We start from the raw sequence: 17,123 nt of genomic DNA, 5'->3' as shown, positions 1-17,123 counted from the left end.
TTTCACAGTTCAGATAAATAGAAATTCTGTTGCTGAAAGAAAATTTTCACTCCTAGACTAGTGCAGGGTATACTTTCTTATACGTGCACAAGATCTAGCACAAGGGGTCTTGCAGGTTACAGGATATGCAGAGATGGCCTTTCATGTAGGAGCCACTGGAAGCCACTGATGATTTTAGCCAGGAAAATGACACATTTCAGCTTTACAAGTTTATTCTGGCCTCAGTGTGTATCTCTGTGTCTCTCCCTCTCTCTCTTACTTACACACACATACACACACTCACACACACACACACACACACGCACGCACGCACACAGACACTGTAGGGGAAGCAATTTGGGAGCAGAAGACCACTTTTATATAAAGCTACTGTAGTAGTTTAGGGAACAGATGATGGTAGTAGTTGGGTTAGATGACTGAGGTAGGTGAGATAAGTTCTGTGCCGTGAGGCCACGTGCCAAAATATGTCTTTATAGAACGCTGACCTTATGCCCTTGTTATGTACATAAAATAGGAACAAAACATGTAAAGGTTTAGGAGCCTGGAACGTATGTGTGTCTTCCTTTATATAAACCATTTTTTTTCTGTTTTTTTTTCTCTTAGAAACCCCAAATATCTGATTCACAAAGTGTGATAATGTTTATTCATCTTAAAAATCATTGCATCTAAGGTTTTCAGATATCCTCCTCGAATACTAATTTTCTGACAGAAACTATTATATGCCTGTTTCAAAGATCTACAATAGTTAAAAAATAGTAATATTAAATGTAGATTAATATTAAATGTAGATTAATATTTTTAATCTTGTAGAAATGCTGACTGAAGATACAACAGATGTTATTTGTTTTCCTTCATAACAAAGCAAAGTGAAAACAGGGTAATAATGTTCACACTTTCACCAAATTAGGAGGAGCTAAAAGACACCAAAGTGATGCTGCTAAATCACATAAAGTTCACGTTAAAACCAGAAATAATCTGATTATAGATTATTTAATCTGATTACAGATTATTGAAGGCCTGCCTGCCTTCCATGGCACAGAATGGTATTAGGCTATAAAGAATTGCTTAATTTTTAAACATCATTGGAAGATGATTGTCAGTCAGCTGTAGTTTGAGTAGATTAACTTTCAAGGAAAGTTATTGAGAAGTCAGCAGAGAACATGACAGTAACCCAAGCTTTAGTGTCATAGTCCTGGCCCTGCTTATTAAGGTGTGGGTTCCCTGGCAACCTTCTTAGCCTCTTTAAATTTCTTTTCTTAGATTTAAAACGGGGATAGCATAGTACCCAATGGTTGTTATGAAGCTTAAGTGAAATAAGGACGTAATGCCTGGCATATAGAAGGACTTAGTACATGTTCTCTTTCATTATAAAGTGTGTCATCTTCTTTTGTACCAGTTGTTTAAGAAACCTCATCCACCAAAGAGAGTGAGGAGTCGACTCAACGGAGACAACGCAGGAATCTCTGTCCTGCCGGGGTGCACAAGTGACAAGATCTTTTTTCATCACCTGGACAACTTGAGGCCTTCTCTAACACCTGTAAAAGGTAAGATGATGGGAAATAAACTTTTGATTCGTGATCTGATGGGATTATTTAATAATCCTAGTTCAGCAGTAACAAATTTGCTTTTTCACAGCAGTGTAATTTGTATAATTAGTACTATACCTATTGTGTTAAATCACTAAATACTTGTTAGTATTCTTTTTTTTCCTTTTTCTTCTTTGTTTTCTTTTTTTGGCCTGTTGGATTTTGCATCAGAAAGAACCAAACAGTTTTCTTGTTAAGGTAGTCAAAACTCTAAAGTATCAGAATCTTACCACTTTGTATGTGGAAAATAATTTGTCCTCATTTTTCATTTATGCATATATGTATTCTGCCTATCAGAAATAGTAGTAAGAGGACATATTTTTAATATGCCAATAAAAAGATAAATTTCTTTTATCTAAATGGTCTAATGAGATAACAAAGCATTTTTTCAAGTAGATTTTTTTCCCCTTAGAATGAAAAAATGTTTTGCAAAATCTTGAAGTTGTCACTTAAAAAAATCCAAGATTGGAGCATCAAAGTCTGGCTGACGTGATTGGCTGCCACACTGTGCCATTATTGCCTGTTTACGTACCCTGCCCTGTGCCAGCTTCAGTCACTCCCCAGCGACTGTTCTGGGGGCCTAGGGTGGTCGGCAGAGGGCTGGTGTGGAGCGAGGGGTCCGTGCCTTGTGGGGAACATCACAGCCTTCCTTCAGGAGGTCTGAGGGCGGCTGTAACTTGGGAGGTGGTGAAGACAGAGACTGACTGATGGTCTGTGTCCCTGTGACATTCTAGGGAGCCTCCCAGATTACTCTGTGCAGTCCTAGGGATGCAAAGTGTCTGGAAACGGGAAGGCTGGAGGGAAGCCCCGCAGAGGACCTGGCAGGGCCACTGTCCTGCCCAGAAGGTCTTGTAGGAGACTCCAAGGCCAAGCCCCATTTCTAAGATCATTTTGTCTTAATGTAGGTGTCAGGATGCTTGACTGGTATGAATATATGAGATTGCTGTGTCATGCCCTACGGGATAATGAGGTTAGTTTTCCCTGTCTCTGTCTTAATGCAATCATTTGTTTTTTGTAGAACTCAAGGAGCCTGTGGGCCAAATAGTGTGTACAGATAAAGGTATCCTCGCAGTAGAACAGAACAAGGTTCTCATCCCGCCGGCCTGGAACAAAACCTTCGCTTGGGGCTATGCAGACCTCAGCTGCAGACTGGGAACCTACGAGTCAGACAAGGTTTGCGTTATGTTTTCTTTGTTCATGGAATCTTGTGCTTTCGTGGCCTGGATGTCCTGCTTAATGGGGGTGGGGAGAGGCCAGTACAAGGGCGTATCAGCTGTTCCTCCAAAGCCCAGAGGAAAGGAGAGCCTCACTGAATGAGATGAGGATAGAGGAGCTAGCGGAAAAGTCATGTTTCCTGCAGAACAAACCTCTGTTGGAGAGTTACGTGACAGGGACTAGCAGTTCCCTTCCCACTCAGAGAACTCCTCCAAGAGACCCCAGCCAGCAAGGCGCTCAACATTTCTGCCCACCAGAGTAGCCTCCTTTTGGCGAGTTACCATCTGGCCCGCTTTCCATTTTAGTCGTCTAAACAAGCTGACAAAAATCCTGTCTGTCACCGCATTCCACAAGAAGCAGCAGTGATTGTTCTGAGTCCCATCAGGGTCTCTTAGGTGATACGCAGTGACCCTTGCGTGCCCTGTGTTCGCCCTGTGACAGTCCCCTCCCGAGTGCAGGGTGGACAGCGTCTGTACAGTCTGTGATGGTGCACGCGACACACGGTTCCGTTCAGTTAGTGTCCCTACACGGCAGTGCCTGCTTTTTACATTCTAACCGGCCACAGAACACACATCTGTTCCCGGGTCATCCCTGCGTCTTGCACAGCACCGCACAGTTTGCAAGTCACATTCCCAGACTGGGGAACCCAGAGGCCCTCCCTGGTGAGGAAGCCGTGGGAGCAGCTCAGGGCAGAGCCCCAGTGGATGCGCTGCCAGCACGGACCAGCCCGGGATGGGACCAGCGTTCGCCCGTGAGGTGGCTGCACGGACGTCCTTCCCCGTCACCCGGCTTCGCCCCCTGCACTTCAGAGGTTTGTGGCACTTGATGGCCCGTGTGTCCCACATCTGTGTTGTTTTGCAGGCCGTGACGGTTTATGAGTGTCTGTCCGAGTGGGGCCAGATCCTCTGCGCCATCTGCCCCAACCCCAAGCTGGTGGTCACGGGCGGGACGAGCACGGTGGTGTGCGTGTGGGAGACGGGCGCCTCCAAGGAGAAGGCCAAGACACTGGCGCTCAAGCAGGTACGGGGCGGGCGTGTGCCATGTGCCGTGTGGCTGCCGTGCTCCGCGGGAACTCAACAGCGTCCCGAGCTCTGGAGCACTTCAGGCATGATGGATAAATCCAAAAAGTGTTCTTCTGCTAGAAATACCTTCTTAGAAAAGGGAAATCAGAATATGCTATTTCCAAAAACGATTTAAGCTGGTTCTTTTCTTAAGATCTGAAGAAAGTTTCCTGTAGGTAATACGTATTTTAATATATTTAAGTAATATAAATGTTTCTCAGAATTGTATGTAAGTTGGATTTTTGCAAACCACGTGATATTTGCTATTGATTCATATTAATTTCCTTCCAGGGTGATTTCCATTCAGCTGGACCACTACATCTTTGAGTCTTTGTTTTGCTTTTTCCTCATTTGTCATATCCTTAAGGACATGCTAAACTCATGATTATATTCGGTGGGACCCTTGATGATTTAATTATTATTATTTTTTTTGTTTGTTTTTGAGACAGAGTCTCACTCTGTTGCCCGGGCTAGAGTGCCGTGGCATCAGCCTAGCTCACAGCAACCTCCAACTCTTGGGCTCAAGCAATCCTCCTGCCTCAGCCTCCTGAGTAGCTGGGACTACAGGCATGTGCCACCATGCCCGGCTAATTTTTTTTAGTTGTCCAGCCAATTTCTATTTTTAGTAGAGATGGGGTCTCGCTCTTGCTCAGACTGGTCTCTGAGCACACCCAGCCCAAGATGATTTAATTATTAACAAGTATTTTTGATTGCCTGTTATGTACCTGATTGTACCATTAATTTTTACTTAAAGCAATAATCCTTTTATAATTAAGCCATTTCTTAATATTTGATTTGTAAGAGAATTTACCATAAGGTGTTCTTTAATAAAGACCATACATCTAAGTGTTTTTAATGATACAAATTTGAAAAGTAATATAACAATACTAGTTATCATTTATGGAGCACCTACTATGTTCAGAGCACTGTGCTGGGTACTTTAAAAACATAAAATTCCAATTCTACACGGTAGTTATTACCCCCATTTTACACCTGAAAAACAGGTTACAGAGTTCACGCACGCCCACAGTCACACTTAATGGTAAAGCCATGGTTCAAATTCAGTTCTGACTTCAAAGCTATTGTAAAACCAAACTCAGTCAAACAGTGGTGTCTTAAATATCTGCAGAAAGAATCAAACCCTTTGTTCAGTGTAGAATTGAACCATCTGTACAAGCCAGAAGCTTCCTAGCTGCTGGTCTTGAGGCAAGCCTCGTAGAGATGGACAGTCTCGAGTGAACAGATAGAGTTTGGCAGTGCGTTTTCTGATCCACACTCTCCTACTTAAAAATATTTCCCATTTAAAAAATGGGCTTTCAAACTAATGTGTCAGTAAAAAGGTCTTCTTACTTAAAACAATCTTCTGGGGTTTGCTAAGCGTACAGTAAAGATGTCTACATGACCAGAGTTTTAAGCCAACTCTATTGAAGCAAGCGTATTCTTCTGCCAGGGCAAGTGGCCTGTTCTAAGTACTCAGGAACTGCTAGCTGTGATTGGAATCCTTTTCTTCAAGATACTTACTTATTTTCACACACTGCCATTTATCTGGGTCCTGTTTCTCTCCATATCCCAGCAAGAGAGAAGAGTTTTTACTCTAGTGTGAAGAGGGACTCCCCCTCGGGCACAGATGTGCAGACGTCTCTCACTGAGAATCAGGACTTGTGCACGGTGACACAGCAGGACCGTGTTTTCCCTTTGTCTGTCTAGGAATATGCACTGCAGCCATGTGGCTCTCACAGTCTGCATTTTTTTTTTTTAATCATCCATCGTAGCTCCTTGCAATGGAATAAACAGAAGTTTGTGCCATAAAAGAACAGATACAGAGTTCAAATTCTGTATTTTCAGGCCCCATAATGAATACACTTCCAAATAGAAATGGTACGAAGAAACGCAAGCTGAGTGGCAGTTGTCACTCCCCGGTCCTTCTAAGATCCTGGCCCAAGGCCAGGAAAGAAATAATAAGAAAATGGAGAGAAGAGCCTCTGGAATATTCCAGACTTCTCTCCTCCCTCTGTAGGATGCGGCAAGGGCAGTCCGCAGGAGGAGGGAGGGTCTGCCCCAGACACCCTGCGCACGGCAGCCCCTACCCAGCACGCCGGCATTTCCCGGCACAGCCAGGAGCCTTGTCACCGCCATCGGCCTGACTGTTTCCTGTTCTTGCTTGCAGGCCTTACTCGGCCACACGGACACGGTGACCTGCACCACGGCGTCCCTCGCCTACCACATCATCGTCAGTGGGTCCCGCGACCGAACCTGCATCATCTGGGATTTGAACAAACTGTCGTTTTTAACCCAGCTCCGAGGCCACCGCGCGCCCGTTTCTGCTGTGTGCATCAATGAGTTGACAGTGAGTCGCGAAGTGCACGCTGGGTTGTGTTAGGGAAACAAGCGGCTCTGGCCAAACTGAATGAAAACGGCTCTACGTGTTTTCTAAGTTGACGACCTGCAGAGCCATTGGACATTAAAATCCATTCACTGCTGTGTGCTCTAAAGAGAAAGCCAAATCTGGTTAAAATAAAACAAAGCATTCTAGAATATGCTTTTCTAAAAACAAGGAATTGTAGGGTTGGCTAAGAATGTTAGAAATTTGTTGAAATATTTAATGAAATATAGTCAGATGATTCATTTATTACGTGAAGTGAAAAGAGTAACAATTTGGGTTCCCAGATGAGAGAGAGATTGTTCCAGAGCTATTTGCACAATAGACCCCAGTGTTATCAAAGGATATTATCTCTTCTCAGAAATAAATCTTGTATATAGAAATAAATAACATAAGTCAGAGTAAAATGCGTGCCCTGGCCTGGGAGCCCTGCACACAGACGGAGCCCAGCGGAGGTGGACGGCAGGGGCACGCGTTACTGAGGTGAGTTGCTGAGCAGGGGGGCTTAGGGGGGGACAGGTTTACAAGGACCCAGGCCCCTGTGTCCAAGGGCAGGTCACCACGTTAGAAGGTCGATGATGCCCCCGTGTGCAGACCTGCCCTGGAAGTCAGCAGGAATTCGCCCTCAACCTCATCGCCTCTTAGCTGTGCAGACCCGTCCCCCTTACCCCGACCCCTACACGGGGCCGTCCCGTGACACAGAGTAGTTCTCCCCGTGTCACTGCGTGATGTTCATGTCGTCACCCACACAGGCAGCTTTCCTTCTGAAGGATGCTGCATTTTCGATTTCTATCGGAAGATACTAAGTATTACACATTTAGTCAGACGTTTTGTAGTCACTCAAAGGAAAAGGAAAGAGAAATTCGGTTCTAGTGAGGGGCCCTGAGGGCGTCTCACTGATGGCAGCAGGAGTAATTGGAGGTGAGACGCGCGGGAGACAGGCAGGGGTAGTGGAGTCAGCTTAGGTTTTGGTGTATTTGGAAGGTTTGTGAAGTTTTCAGAACAACACTTGGGGTTGGTCCTTCAAAGGTTTGCACCTGGAGAGCTTTATGAAAAGCTCTCTTTGTGGGTGCTATGGAGCCACTCAGTGTCACTCTGCCTCAGGTGCTCACTCCCATTATTTAGAGCACTGTGTTTTGAGGTTGTCCTTAAATACTGAGAATTTTGTTTGTAGTCAGTTGATGTTTGAGCCGGTGTGCACCCATTGGATCGCAATAGTTACTGCAAGTCCCTACAGAAGCATTTTTTCTTCTTAAGCTGCTTTTGTAATCTCTTAATAGCTCTCGAAAAGATTTCTGTCTCTGTCATGTTTCTCCGAGCAGTATCCAGTCAGCTTCACTTCAGTTTATATTTTGGACCAAAGCTACTTTGCAGCTGCCTTCAGTAATTCTTCTTGCGGCTTAGCCCTCATAACCACGGGATTTGCGCTCGTGCACTCTAATTGAGACCCCGCTTGCCCCCCGCCCCGAGTCACTAAAGAAAGCCTTGCCTGGTGCAGCACGGAGTGGCCGTCTCTTGCCTCTTGTGGAGACTAAAGCCACGAATTAAAACTCAGCTGCCGACACTCATCGCCAGAGATGGTTCAGTGACCAGTACAGAGGTAGACACGGTGATGCTTTGCTGAGTGTTGTTTTTGTTTGGGTTTTGGTTTAGTTTTTGCCATCTTGGTAGAGGAATAGCTGGGGTGGGGATGGGACAAGGAGCCGTAGCAGGGCCAGTAGGGCTGGTGCAGCGCAGGTGTGGCTGGAACCAGCCCAGTCCTGCTCCTCATCCTACCCCTTACCTTCCTCCTTGCACTGGTGCTGCTGTTCGGCGTTTAGTCCTCTGCTTTTGCTGACCGTCTTCACATTTCTGTGGGTTCTCACGTGTCTGCTGACTATACTGAACTTCATCAGGCGTTTTCTAAGGCTGGGACCCAGGTGACACCCAGGCTATCTTGGGGGTGAGAGTGAAGCATGGCACAGTGTTTAAGCTTTGGGGCTGGAGGGTGCCGGCTTCAAATCTTGACTCTAATACTAAGCGAATCACTTAAGCTCTTTGTGCCTCACTCTCCTCCTTCAGAGCAGGGCCAGTGATAACTGACCTCCCAAGCTTGTTCCCAGGGTTGACCCGGAGTGTCTGAAGCGTCCCCCACAGTAACTGGTACCCAGTAGATGCTTCAGAAAGCCCCTTCCTTCCCTTAGCGGTGGTGAGTTGCATTCTCGTCAGGTTGGACAGAGCCCAGCCTGGTAGAATTTGAGAAGAAAAGCTTGTTCTTTTCTGTCTTTGGAACTCATGAAAATGCGAGTTCTCAGCTCAGGGAGCCTTAGGGTTTATTAAGTTTGCCAAGAAGTGACCCATGTACCAGTTTTCTTCCTTTTTTCCACGTCCCTCCACCCCTGTTGTGAATACAAATTTTAAAAGAGGGATATTACAGTGTTAGCAAATTTCATCATTCCATCTGTTGAAGAGAGAGATACGACCGTATCTGAACATTTCCTCTTGTATCCTGTAGTTTCGGTGTTTGGACTCATTTCGTAAAAGTGGATAGATTCCTGCCTCTAAAGGAAAGGTATAAATAGATTTTGTTGACCACAGGAGGAAGGAAGAGTAGTTCATCCTCTCCTCAGATTACAGACAGTTGCGTTGTGGACTCAGACCTCGCTCAGCCGTGTGTCAGGGACGTAAACCTGCCTCAGTCTCCCCCGTGACCCCTGCGGCCACCGTGTCCCGTCAGCTCTGAGTTCTTGAAGAAGCCTCTGTTCAGGGTGTTTTTAATTCGGCCAGCACTCAGCAACGACCCAGCCAGCCACGAGTCTAAGGACTGAGAGGTTTCTCGAGATCCAGGCAGAGGATTTAATTTGGGTTTGAAACCAGAATGTGGTAGGAAGGGCGTGGAGAGAGTGAAGGTCTCTCTTGGTCTTCCCAGGGGGACATTGTGTCCTGCGCCGGCACCTACATCCACGTGTGGAGCATCAACGGGAACCCCGTCATGAGCGTGAACACGTTCACAGGCGGGACCCAGCACATCGTGTGCTGCTGCGTGTCCGAGATGAACGAGTGGGACACGCAGAACGTCATAGTGACAGGACACTCGGATGGAGTGGTTCGGGTGAGTGAGTCGAGAGAACTCGTTGGGATGTTTGTTGCCCTGGTTTCCCGAAACCCGTAGCTGTCCACAGGGTAAGGACACGTGAACAGGTTGTGATGCTGTTTAGCGAACTCTCGCTCCGATTCAAACAAGCCTCGGCCACTGTCGTATCAGACGTGAGGAACAGCAGTGGCTTGGCCTCTTTTCCTCCTCCTAAGTAGATCTGTTAGTGCTGCTAACCGTTGACAGCTTGACACAGGAAGGCCACTTAAACATGAGTCCCATGTCACACTGGGATTGCTAAAAATGCAAACGGTGTGTCAGTGTTGGGTTTCAGCCTGTCAAATGGCTTCTTAGGAAAACGCAGGACGCGGGAAGAGTCTTCTGTGCGGAGAATCACAGGCTTGAACCTGTGATCCAGGGGCCGTTCCCTGGCTGGGGTCCCAGGTGACTTCACCTGGAACCTGGATACAGTGTATCCTTTCCTTAGATTTCTACGTGATGGGCCCCTGCAGAAAATGAAATCAGCAGAGTATTTGCCTTTGCAGTCTATTGAGTGTTTTCTATCTCCTGCGCCTGTTTTTCTTTGATGGTGTTCTTTGTAAGAGCCAAGAGCAGCTGAGCACCTCCCTCCTCGGTCATGGTCACGTACTGAGCGACAGTGAGGCTGTGAGCCCATGCACACCACACCCCGTGCTCCAGACAGTGCACGCGTGTGCACACACAAGCACACGCCAACACACGCCGGCACACGCCCACCCCAGAGCCTGCTCTCCCGAGAGCAGCATTTCCGATCGCCAAACCTGTGAAGCGTCATATGCTAATAAATCTCCATGAGGCAGGGGCTTGGGCGTTCTGCTTCCCGGATGCCTTCTTGAAGACGCGTAGCATATGTCGGTGTGTGCAATACTCTGGAAGGTTTTTGTAGGAAACGAGGAAGTTGAACCATGATTTTAAACTTACTTGACCATAGTCTTTTCCCTCTGCTTTGAAACGGCCGTTACGTGTAGGCAGCCCCCTGACACATTTTCCAAGGTACGGGGAAATTTAATTACACACAATAATAGAAATTAAGTTATCCGTTTAACCCTGAGAGCACATCTTCATCCAGTAATACGTAAATTGTTTCCTTAATCTGTTTCTTAACTGTTTCATTTTCGTACTCATTTAAATTTAGTTTTGGAGAATGGAATTTTTGCAAGTTCCCGAAACCCCAGCGCCTGAGCCTGTTGAAGTCCTAGAAATGCAGGAAGACTGTCCAGAAGCACAAATAGGTACTTAACGCTCTGTAAAAAATTGCTCAGTTGTTTTCCTATTTCGTTCTCTTTACATCACTGTGGATGAACTTGCACCAAAGGACATGAACAAGAGCCTGAGGCTGGGCGCTGTCCGCGGAGGCGTGATCGCGGCCGGTTGTGCAAGTCCTCTGGGCAGACAGACACGCGAGGTTGCCTGCGGTCTGCTGGGCAGTGCTTGGCATGGTGGCGTCCTGTGGACTTCCACATTCTGGGCTAAATATAGCACGAGCTTCCTGGGGTACCAGAGGCCGGGGCTCTCACTGCTGAACATACAGAGCAGGTCTGGAGGGCGCAGCGTGGGGTGAGTCAGACAAACCCTCTGCCTGCCGCGTGGCCGGCGAATGCGGCGTGGGTGACAGGGCGGTGTCGGGTTTGCAAACTGTTCCCAGAGTCAGACCAGAGTCCCCCTTCTAGTGCCCACCCCAGGCTGCGCAAGCAGGGCGTTAATTTGCACTGAAGCCCAGTGACCTGCAGCCCATTGTCTGTCGCTTATGAAGCACTTTAACATTTTTGAGTGAAAGATAAAGATTTTGATTGCTGCACGAAATGACTGAAAACAAATACCGTGAAACCAGGCTGAGATGTGCTTTGTGCTGCTCGTCTCGGGAGAAGCTGCTCCCCTGGCTGTACAAGGGACTTCCCGGGAAGGACCAGGGCTTTAAGTTTGACTTTCAGATTGTCTGTCTGTGACCAGTTGGTGTGCACCGAGAATTCAGGGTTACTCTGATGATATAAGGGAAGCTTAGAAAGACACAAATCACTTCTCTTTGTACGCTGAGAGTAGTCTGTATTTTCCATGCCAGAAAAACAGCAAAGATCACGTAGAGAGGCCATTTTAACCCTTGTGTTATGTTACTACATGTAAATTTCTATATCATCAATTGCAGCCCCACCACAAAGGTCATCTGGGTGTTTGGGGACACAAGAATCAATTCAGTAAGTGTTTGCGGGTCATCTGTTATCTGTCAGACATTGCGTTAAGGGGTCCAGTGAGACGCGGGTCCCCGTCTCTTCCTTGAACAATGCTTTTAAGTAAGTGACAGTGGAAGATGAGGTGACTAAGTGAGACAGAGAAGGGGTCAGATTCAGGGTGGAGAGGCATGCATATGGCATCTTCCTCCTTACGTATTCAGATTGTGGTAGAGTTTGTCAAAAGTGGCAGAGAGAACAGCCCACAGGGAAGGGTTGACTGTGGACAGCGTAGAAGCCGGGAGACCCGAGGGCACTTGCTGGGTGGAAAGGTGGACAAACTCGGGGTTTGCTGGAAATCAGAGCCGTTTCTGAGGCTGCTTGTTTGGGAACCTTAGAGCTCATGACTGTTAGGCCACTGGGGTGAAAACTCTTCCCATTAGTCTGCTGGATTCCTAATGAGCAGCAGGCAGGCAAAGGAAGTATTTGTCTAAAACATACGTATGTGTCGTGGGCTGGCGCTTGCACGCTCATTATCACTTTCTCTCCTGTTTTTCCAAGATATATACAGCTGTCCTTTAATGTCCCTGGGGCGTTGGTTCCAGAACTTCCAGCAGATGCCAAAATCCAAGGATGCACAAATCCCTTGTATAAAGTGGCCTAGTGTTTGCATATAACCTGTGCGCATCCTCCCATATGCCTGAAATCGTCTCTAGATTACGTATAATACCTAATAACGATGTCAGTGTTTTGTAAATAGTTGTGATACTGTAGTGAGTGTTTAGGGAATAATAAGGAAAAAAATCTGTACATATTCAATAGACCAGTTTTTCCCCCAAATATTTTTAATCCACAGTTGTTGGAATCCACAGATGCAGACCCTACTGATACGGAGTGCCGACTATACCTACTTCTCATAAATGAGAATCCTAAATCAAAGCTTTGGGCAGTAATTCTCTCACTACTATATGCCAGGGCCCCTCCTCTCAAGCTTCTCTCCACTGTCCGATACAAAGAATGTCCAAAAGTAATAGTTTAGGATGAGAATTTCAAGAACACGAAAGGCACAGAATTATTAAAGAAGCCCAGAAGAGGGGGAAAATATTTTCAGCTGAAGATACTGGGGTGAGAGTTTCGAGAAAGTCGCGTTTCAGCTGTGCCTTCAAAGACAGCCGACGCCGGGACACAGAGACGCGGGGAAGGCGGGTGCGGGGCAGGCCAGGGTGCAGTGGGATTCCCGCAGAGGAGCCCACCCGTGCAGGGCGCTGGCCTGGCCGCCAGGGCGTGAGGATGAGGCAGGGCTTAGCCAGATTGCGAAAGAGCAAATGCCAAGGTCAGGATTTTGGCATTCGAGGTATTCCCTGAATTCTTCCAGAACATCTGCCTTTTTTTTTTTTTTTTGGTGTCTATGCTCTGGCCAAAAATCCTGGCTTTTTTTTTTCTTTTTTGTTCTTTTTAGATTAAAATACTATGTCTACGGTGGCTTGTGCGCGGTAGAGAACTACACTGGTAGAGCAAGGCTAGGTCTGACCGTGATGCGTCCCTGTCTTCTGATTCTCCCCATGCTTCCCCCAGGGCAGGAAGCCCAGGACGAGGACAGCAGTGACTCGGACGCAGACGAGCAGAGCGTCAGCCAGGAGCCCAGGGACGCCCCGAGCCAGCCCAGCAGCACCAGCCACCGGCCCCGGACGGCCTCCGGCCGTGCGGCCGCCGCCTGGTGCACTGACAGCGGCTCCGACGACTCCAGGCGCTGGTCGGACCAGCTCAGCCTGGACGAGAAGGACGGCTTCGTATTCGTCAACTACTCGGAGGGCCAGGCCAGAGCCCATCTGCAGGGCCCCCTCAGCCACCCCCACCCCAACCCCATCGAGGTGCGGAGTTACAGCCGATTGAAACCCGGTAACTCGAAGTCTGGTATTATTTCTTGCTCCTTACGAGTGGCGTGAGGGTTGGGGGATGGTGGCAGTGGGGTCCAGCTCTCTGGGCCCCGTCCCTGACGTGCTGTGTGACCCGGGTCACCCACACGCGAAGGCCTCTGAAGTTTCTTGTGTGAGGCTAGAGATTCTGTCATACAACGGTGTGTGCAATGCGCTGGGCGTTTTCTTAGAAACAAAAACACCTCAGACCAAAACTGCATTCGTTTACAAATCTGGAACGGTTTTGAAAATAGCCAAGTCATTCGTTACAAATAAATAAATAAGGCTGCATTAGCAGGTAACCTTGCCCAGAGTAGAGTTGGAGGCAGGGTCCTCAGCAGGAGAAGTTGCAATGCATTTTCTTGCATCGAGGAGTTCCCTTTTTCTTTAGTCTTTCCCAGTGGGACATGCTCCAACCGGGGCGGTGATTAACGTTCAGCTAGGTTGCTCTGCCCTCAGAAGGCAGCAGCTGCTGGAACTGGACGAGCTGCTGTCACCGTGTGTTGAGGTCCCCAGCTTTCGAGGCCGCCGTCGTCAGGCACACTTACCCCGTGCTGGCTTTCCTGGATTTAGAAGGTCACGTCCTCCCCTCCAGGGTACCGGTGGGAGCGGCAGCTGGTGTTCCGGAGCAAGCTGACCATGCACACGGCCTTCGACCGGAAGGACAACGCGCACCCCGCCGAGGTCACTGCCTTGGCCATCTCCAAGTAAGCGCCAGGCTTTCCCCAGCTCCTCTTCCCATCTGGGTTGTTCGTTTAGCCGGGGGCCACACCCTCCAGCCCCGTCTGTGGGGAAAGCACATTTCATTTGCATTCTCGTTAGTGTCAAAGAGATGAATCTAAAGAAGAAACCTAACAGTGAATAGATTTTAATTCTGAATTTAAAAAAAAATTGCCTTCTCTGTCCTTCAAAGATACAGCAAGGTTTGGTCCAAAGCAAGTTGAAGTGGGGAGTGTAAGTTCTGGCTCAGTTCTGTGTTTTCTTCATCCGCACTTCCCTGGGGGAGCAAGGGGCCCCGCTGTGTCACACACCCACTAAAACCGGGGGTCCTCGAAGCGTCGCACGCACGGCAGCGGCCTGCTGCAGTGACGGCCCCGTCCTGTCTCCTGCAGGGACCACAGCAGGATCCTCGTGGGCGACAGTCGAGGCCGAGTTTTCAGCTGGTCTGTGAGTGACCAGCCCGGGCGTTCGGCCGCTGACCACTGGGTGAAGGACGAAGGCGGGGACAGCTGCTCCGGCTGCTCGGTGAGGTTTTCCCTCACAGAACGACGGCACCATTGCAGGAACTGTGGCCAGCTCTTCTGCCAGAAGTAAGACGCGACCGGGCGCTTTCGCGCTCCCATGGATTGAGCCCTCAGTGTTAACTGCGTCCCACACGCAGGTTCTGATTCGCTCTGGGGTCCCCGTTGCGGTAGCCCTGGGGTCCCCACCGCAGTAGCCCTGCTGTCCCCACCGCGGTAGCCCTGCTGTCCCCACCGCGGTAGCCCTGCAGTCCCCACCGCGGTAGCCCTGAGGTCCCCACCGCGGTAGCCCTGCTGTCCCCACTGCAGGATGCACTTTTCTCTCTGTTCTTTTCTACCACTACAAATGTGAAGTATTCCCATCATACTAACAAGCACACAGGGAATCACCAACACCTGGTCACTCCTGACTCAGGATGTGCAGGTGTTAATGTTCATCTGTTCCTGTGACATGTTTCGCATTTGCATTAACGGAGAGCCTGTGAAATGTGTCTATAAACACTATAGACACATTTTAAGTCTTCTCTGCACCCTTCACCACTCACACCCCTTCACCAGGCTTTTATACCGTCGTGGGCGTGCGCAGTTGCCTCTGTAGACATTACCTAGTATTGTTTTGTGTGGTTTTCAGCCTTACATTTCAACTTAACATGCTGTCTTTACTCTGCTATAACTTTTTTTACTCGACATTGTTTTTGAAATCCATTCATTTAGGTAACTATTCTCCTGGTATATTCATTTTAACTATTATCAGTTATATGAATATACCAGAATTTATTTCCCTTTTGATGACGTCTTAAGGCTTTTTTTTCCCGTATTTTGTCAGTGCTGTAAATGATGCTACAGTGCACACCTTTATAAATGCACTTCTGTTAATAATACACAGCTGGAGTTTCTGTAGAGGAAACGCAATGGAATTGATAAAACATAGGCATACTCTTGACCCTAACTAGATCTTGCCAGATTCCTCTCCAGAATAGCAGTGATAGTTCACACTGCCTCCAACAAGGTAGGAAAGCTCCTTAAATTCTTAGTGGTAGTTGGTACTGGCAGACTTGCTCGCTTTTGCCAATCTGATAGCTAAGAAATAGTGCTTTGTTGTTTTAACTTGCATTGCCAGCGAGGTTGGACACTTGTTGGCTATTCGGACTTCCTCTTGGATAACTTCCCTTTGGTTGTGCCTGGCTTTGTTTTTTTCCTTGAGGAGTTCTTTATATATTCTGGGCTCTACTCCCTTGTCGATTATACATCTTTCGGATTATCTTCTGCCAGTCTGTGGCTTGTGTTTTAACTTTGCATGTGTTTTTTTTTTTTTTTTCTGTCACACAGGTTTTCAAATTCGATGTAGTCACATTTATTACTCTTTATGATTTTTGCTATTTTTGTGCCTTAAGAATACTTGCCCTGTCCTAAGAGCATAAAGATAACTTGTTTATTATCTTTTCAAAATTTCCAAAGCTTTATTTTTCCCATGTAGGCCTTTAATTCATCTGGGATTTATTTTGGGGTCTGACGTGAGGTGGGGTCCACGTTTCCCCCTGTGAAAAGTCAGCTGTGCGTCAGCATCCGCGTGGCCGTCCCCTCTGTCGGGCACCACGGTCCCACCTTCCCTGCCCGAGGACAGGAGGGTCCCCCAGGCCGGGCACTCGGAGACACTTCACAGAAAACACATCGCTGTCACATCGTGTGACCGCTTCTCAGGCAGTTGCCGGGGTGTCGTGGGCAGCACTGGCTTATTGGTGAAGGGACGGACGGTCTTTGTGTCCACACTGGCCAAGCGCTCACGGGGCTGCTCTCTGTCGTGTTGCCTCAGGCAGGTTACTGAACCTCTCTGAGCTTCAGTCTCTTCCTCTGAGAATGTGGATTTTTTTTTTTTTTTTTTTTTTTTTTGAGGCAGAGTCTCGCTCTGTTGCCCAGGCTAGAGTGCCGTGGCATCAGCCTCACTCACAGCAACCTCAAACTCCTGGGCTCAAGCGATCCTCCTGCCTCAGCCTCCCGAGTAGCTGGGACTACAGGCATGCGCCACCACGCCTGGCTAATTTTTTCTATATATATTTTTAGCTGTCCAGATCATTTCTGTCTATTTTTTAGTAGAGATGTGGTCTAGCTCTTGCTCAGGCTGGTCTCGAACTCCTGATCTCGAGCGATCCTCCCGCCTCGGCCTCCCAGAATGCTAGGATCACAGGCGTGAGCCACCGCGCCCAGCCCGAGAATGTGGATTCTAAGCCCTCTCCGCACAGAAGCGCTGAGAGAATTAACTGAGATCAGGCGCGTGAGTGCCGTCACGTGCCCAGTACACGTTCTATGACAGGAGTTACGATGCTGATTCTTTCCTTAAGCCTGTTCTCCCGGGCAGTCCGACCGAAGGCGAGGTAGCCAGAGCGTTGCTGGCAGCCTTTCCCTGTGGGGCTGGCAGAGGACCCTGTCTTGTCACTCTGTGCTTCAAA

General features: G+C 48.1%; 1 protein-coding gene across 1 annotated transcript in view; it reads left to right on the top strand.

Annotated features, from left to right (window-relative positions):
- WDFY3 (WD repeat and FYVE domain containing 3) overlaps window positions 1-17,123 on the top strand; it is a 219,804-nt gene that overhangs the window by 199,197 nt on the left and 3,484 nt on the right. The window contains exons 58-66 of the mRNA XM_045536707.1: window positions 1,397-1,544; window positions 2,605-2,759; window positions 3,663-3,821; window positions 6,030-6,209; window positions 9,151-9,333; window positions 10,490-10,586; window positions 13,095-13,418; window positions 14,031-14,142; window positions 14,548-14,745. Coding sequence (XP_045392663.1) covers window positions 1,397-1,544; window positions 2,605-2,759; window positions 3,663-3,821; window positions 6,030-6,209; window positions 9,151-9,333; window positions 10,490-10,586; window positions 13,095-13,418; window positions 14,031-14,142; window positions 14,548-14,745 — 1,556 coding nt within the window. The remainder of the gene's footprint in view (window positions 1-1,396; window positions 1,545-2,604; window positions 2,760-3,662; window positions 3,822-6,029; window positions 6,210-9,150; window positions 9,334-10,489; window positions 10,587-13,094; window positions 13,419-14,030; window positions 14,143-14,547; window positions 14,746-17,123) is intronic.

The sequence above is a fragment of the Lemur catta genome, chromosome 24, assembly GCF_020740605.2.
Source record: "Lemur catta isolate mLemCat1 chromosome 24, mLemCat1.pri, whole genome shotgun sequence".
Taxonomy (NCBI): Eukaryota; Metazoa; Chordata; class Mammalia; order Primates; family Lemuridae; genus Lemur; species Lemur catta.
This window is presented reverse-complemented; position numbering and strand designations above follow the sequence as displayed.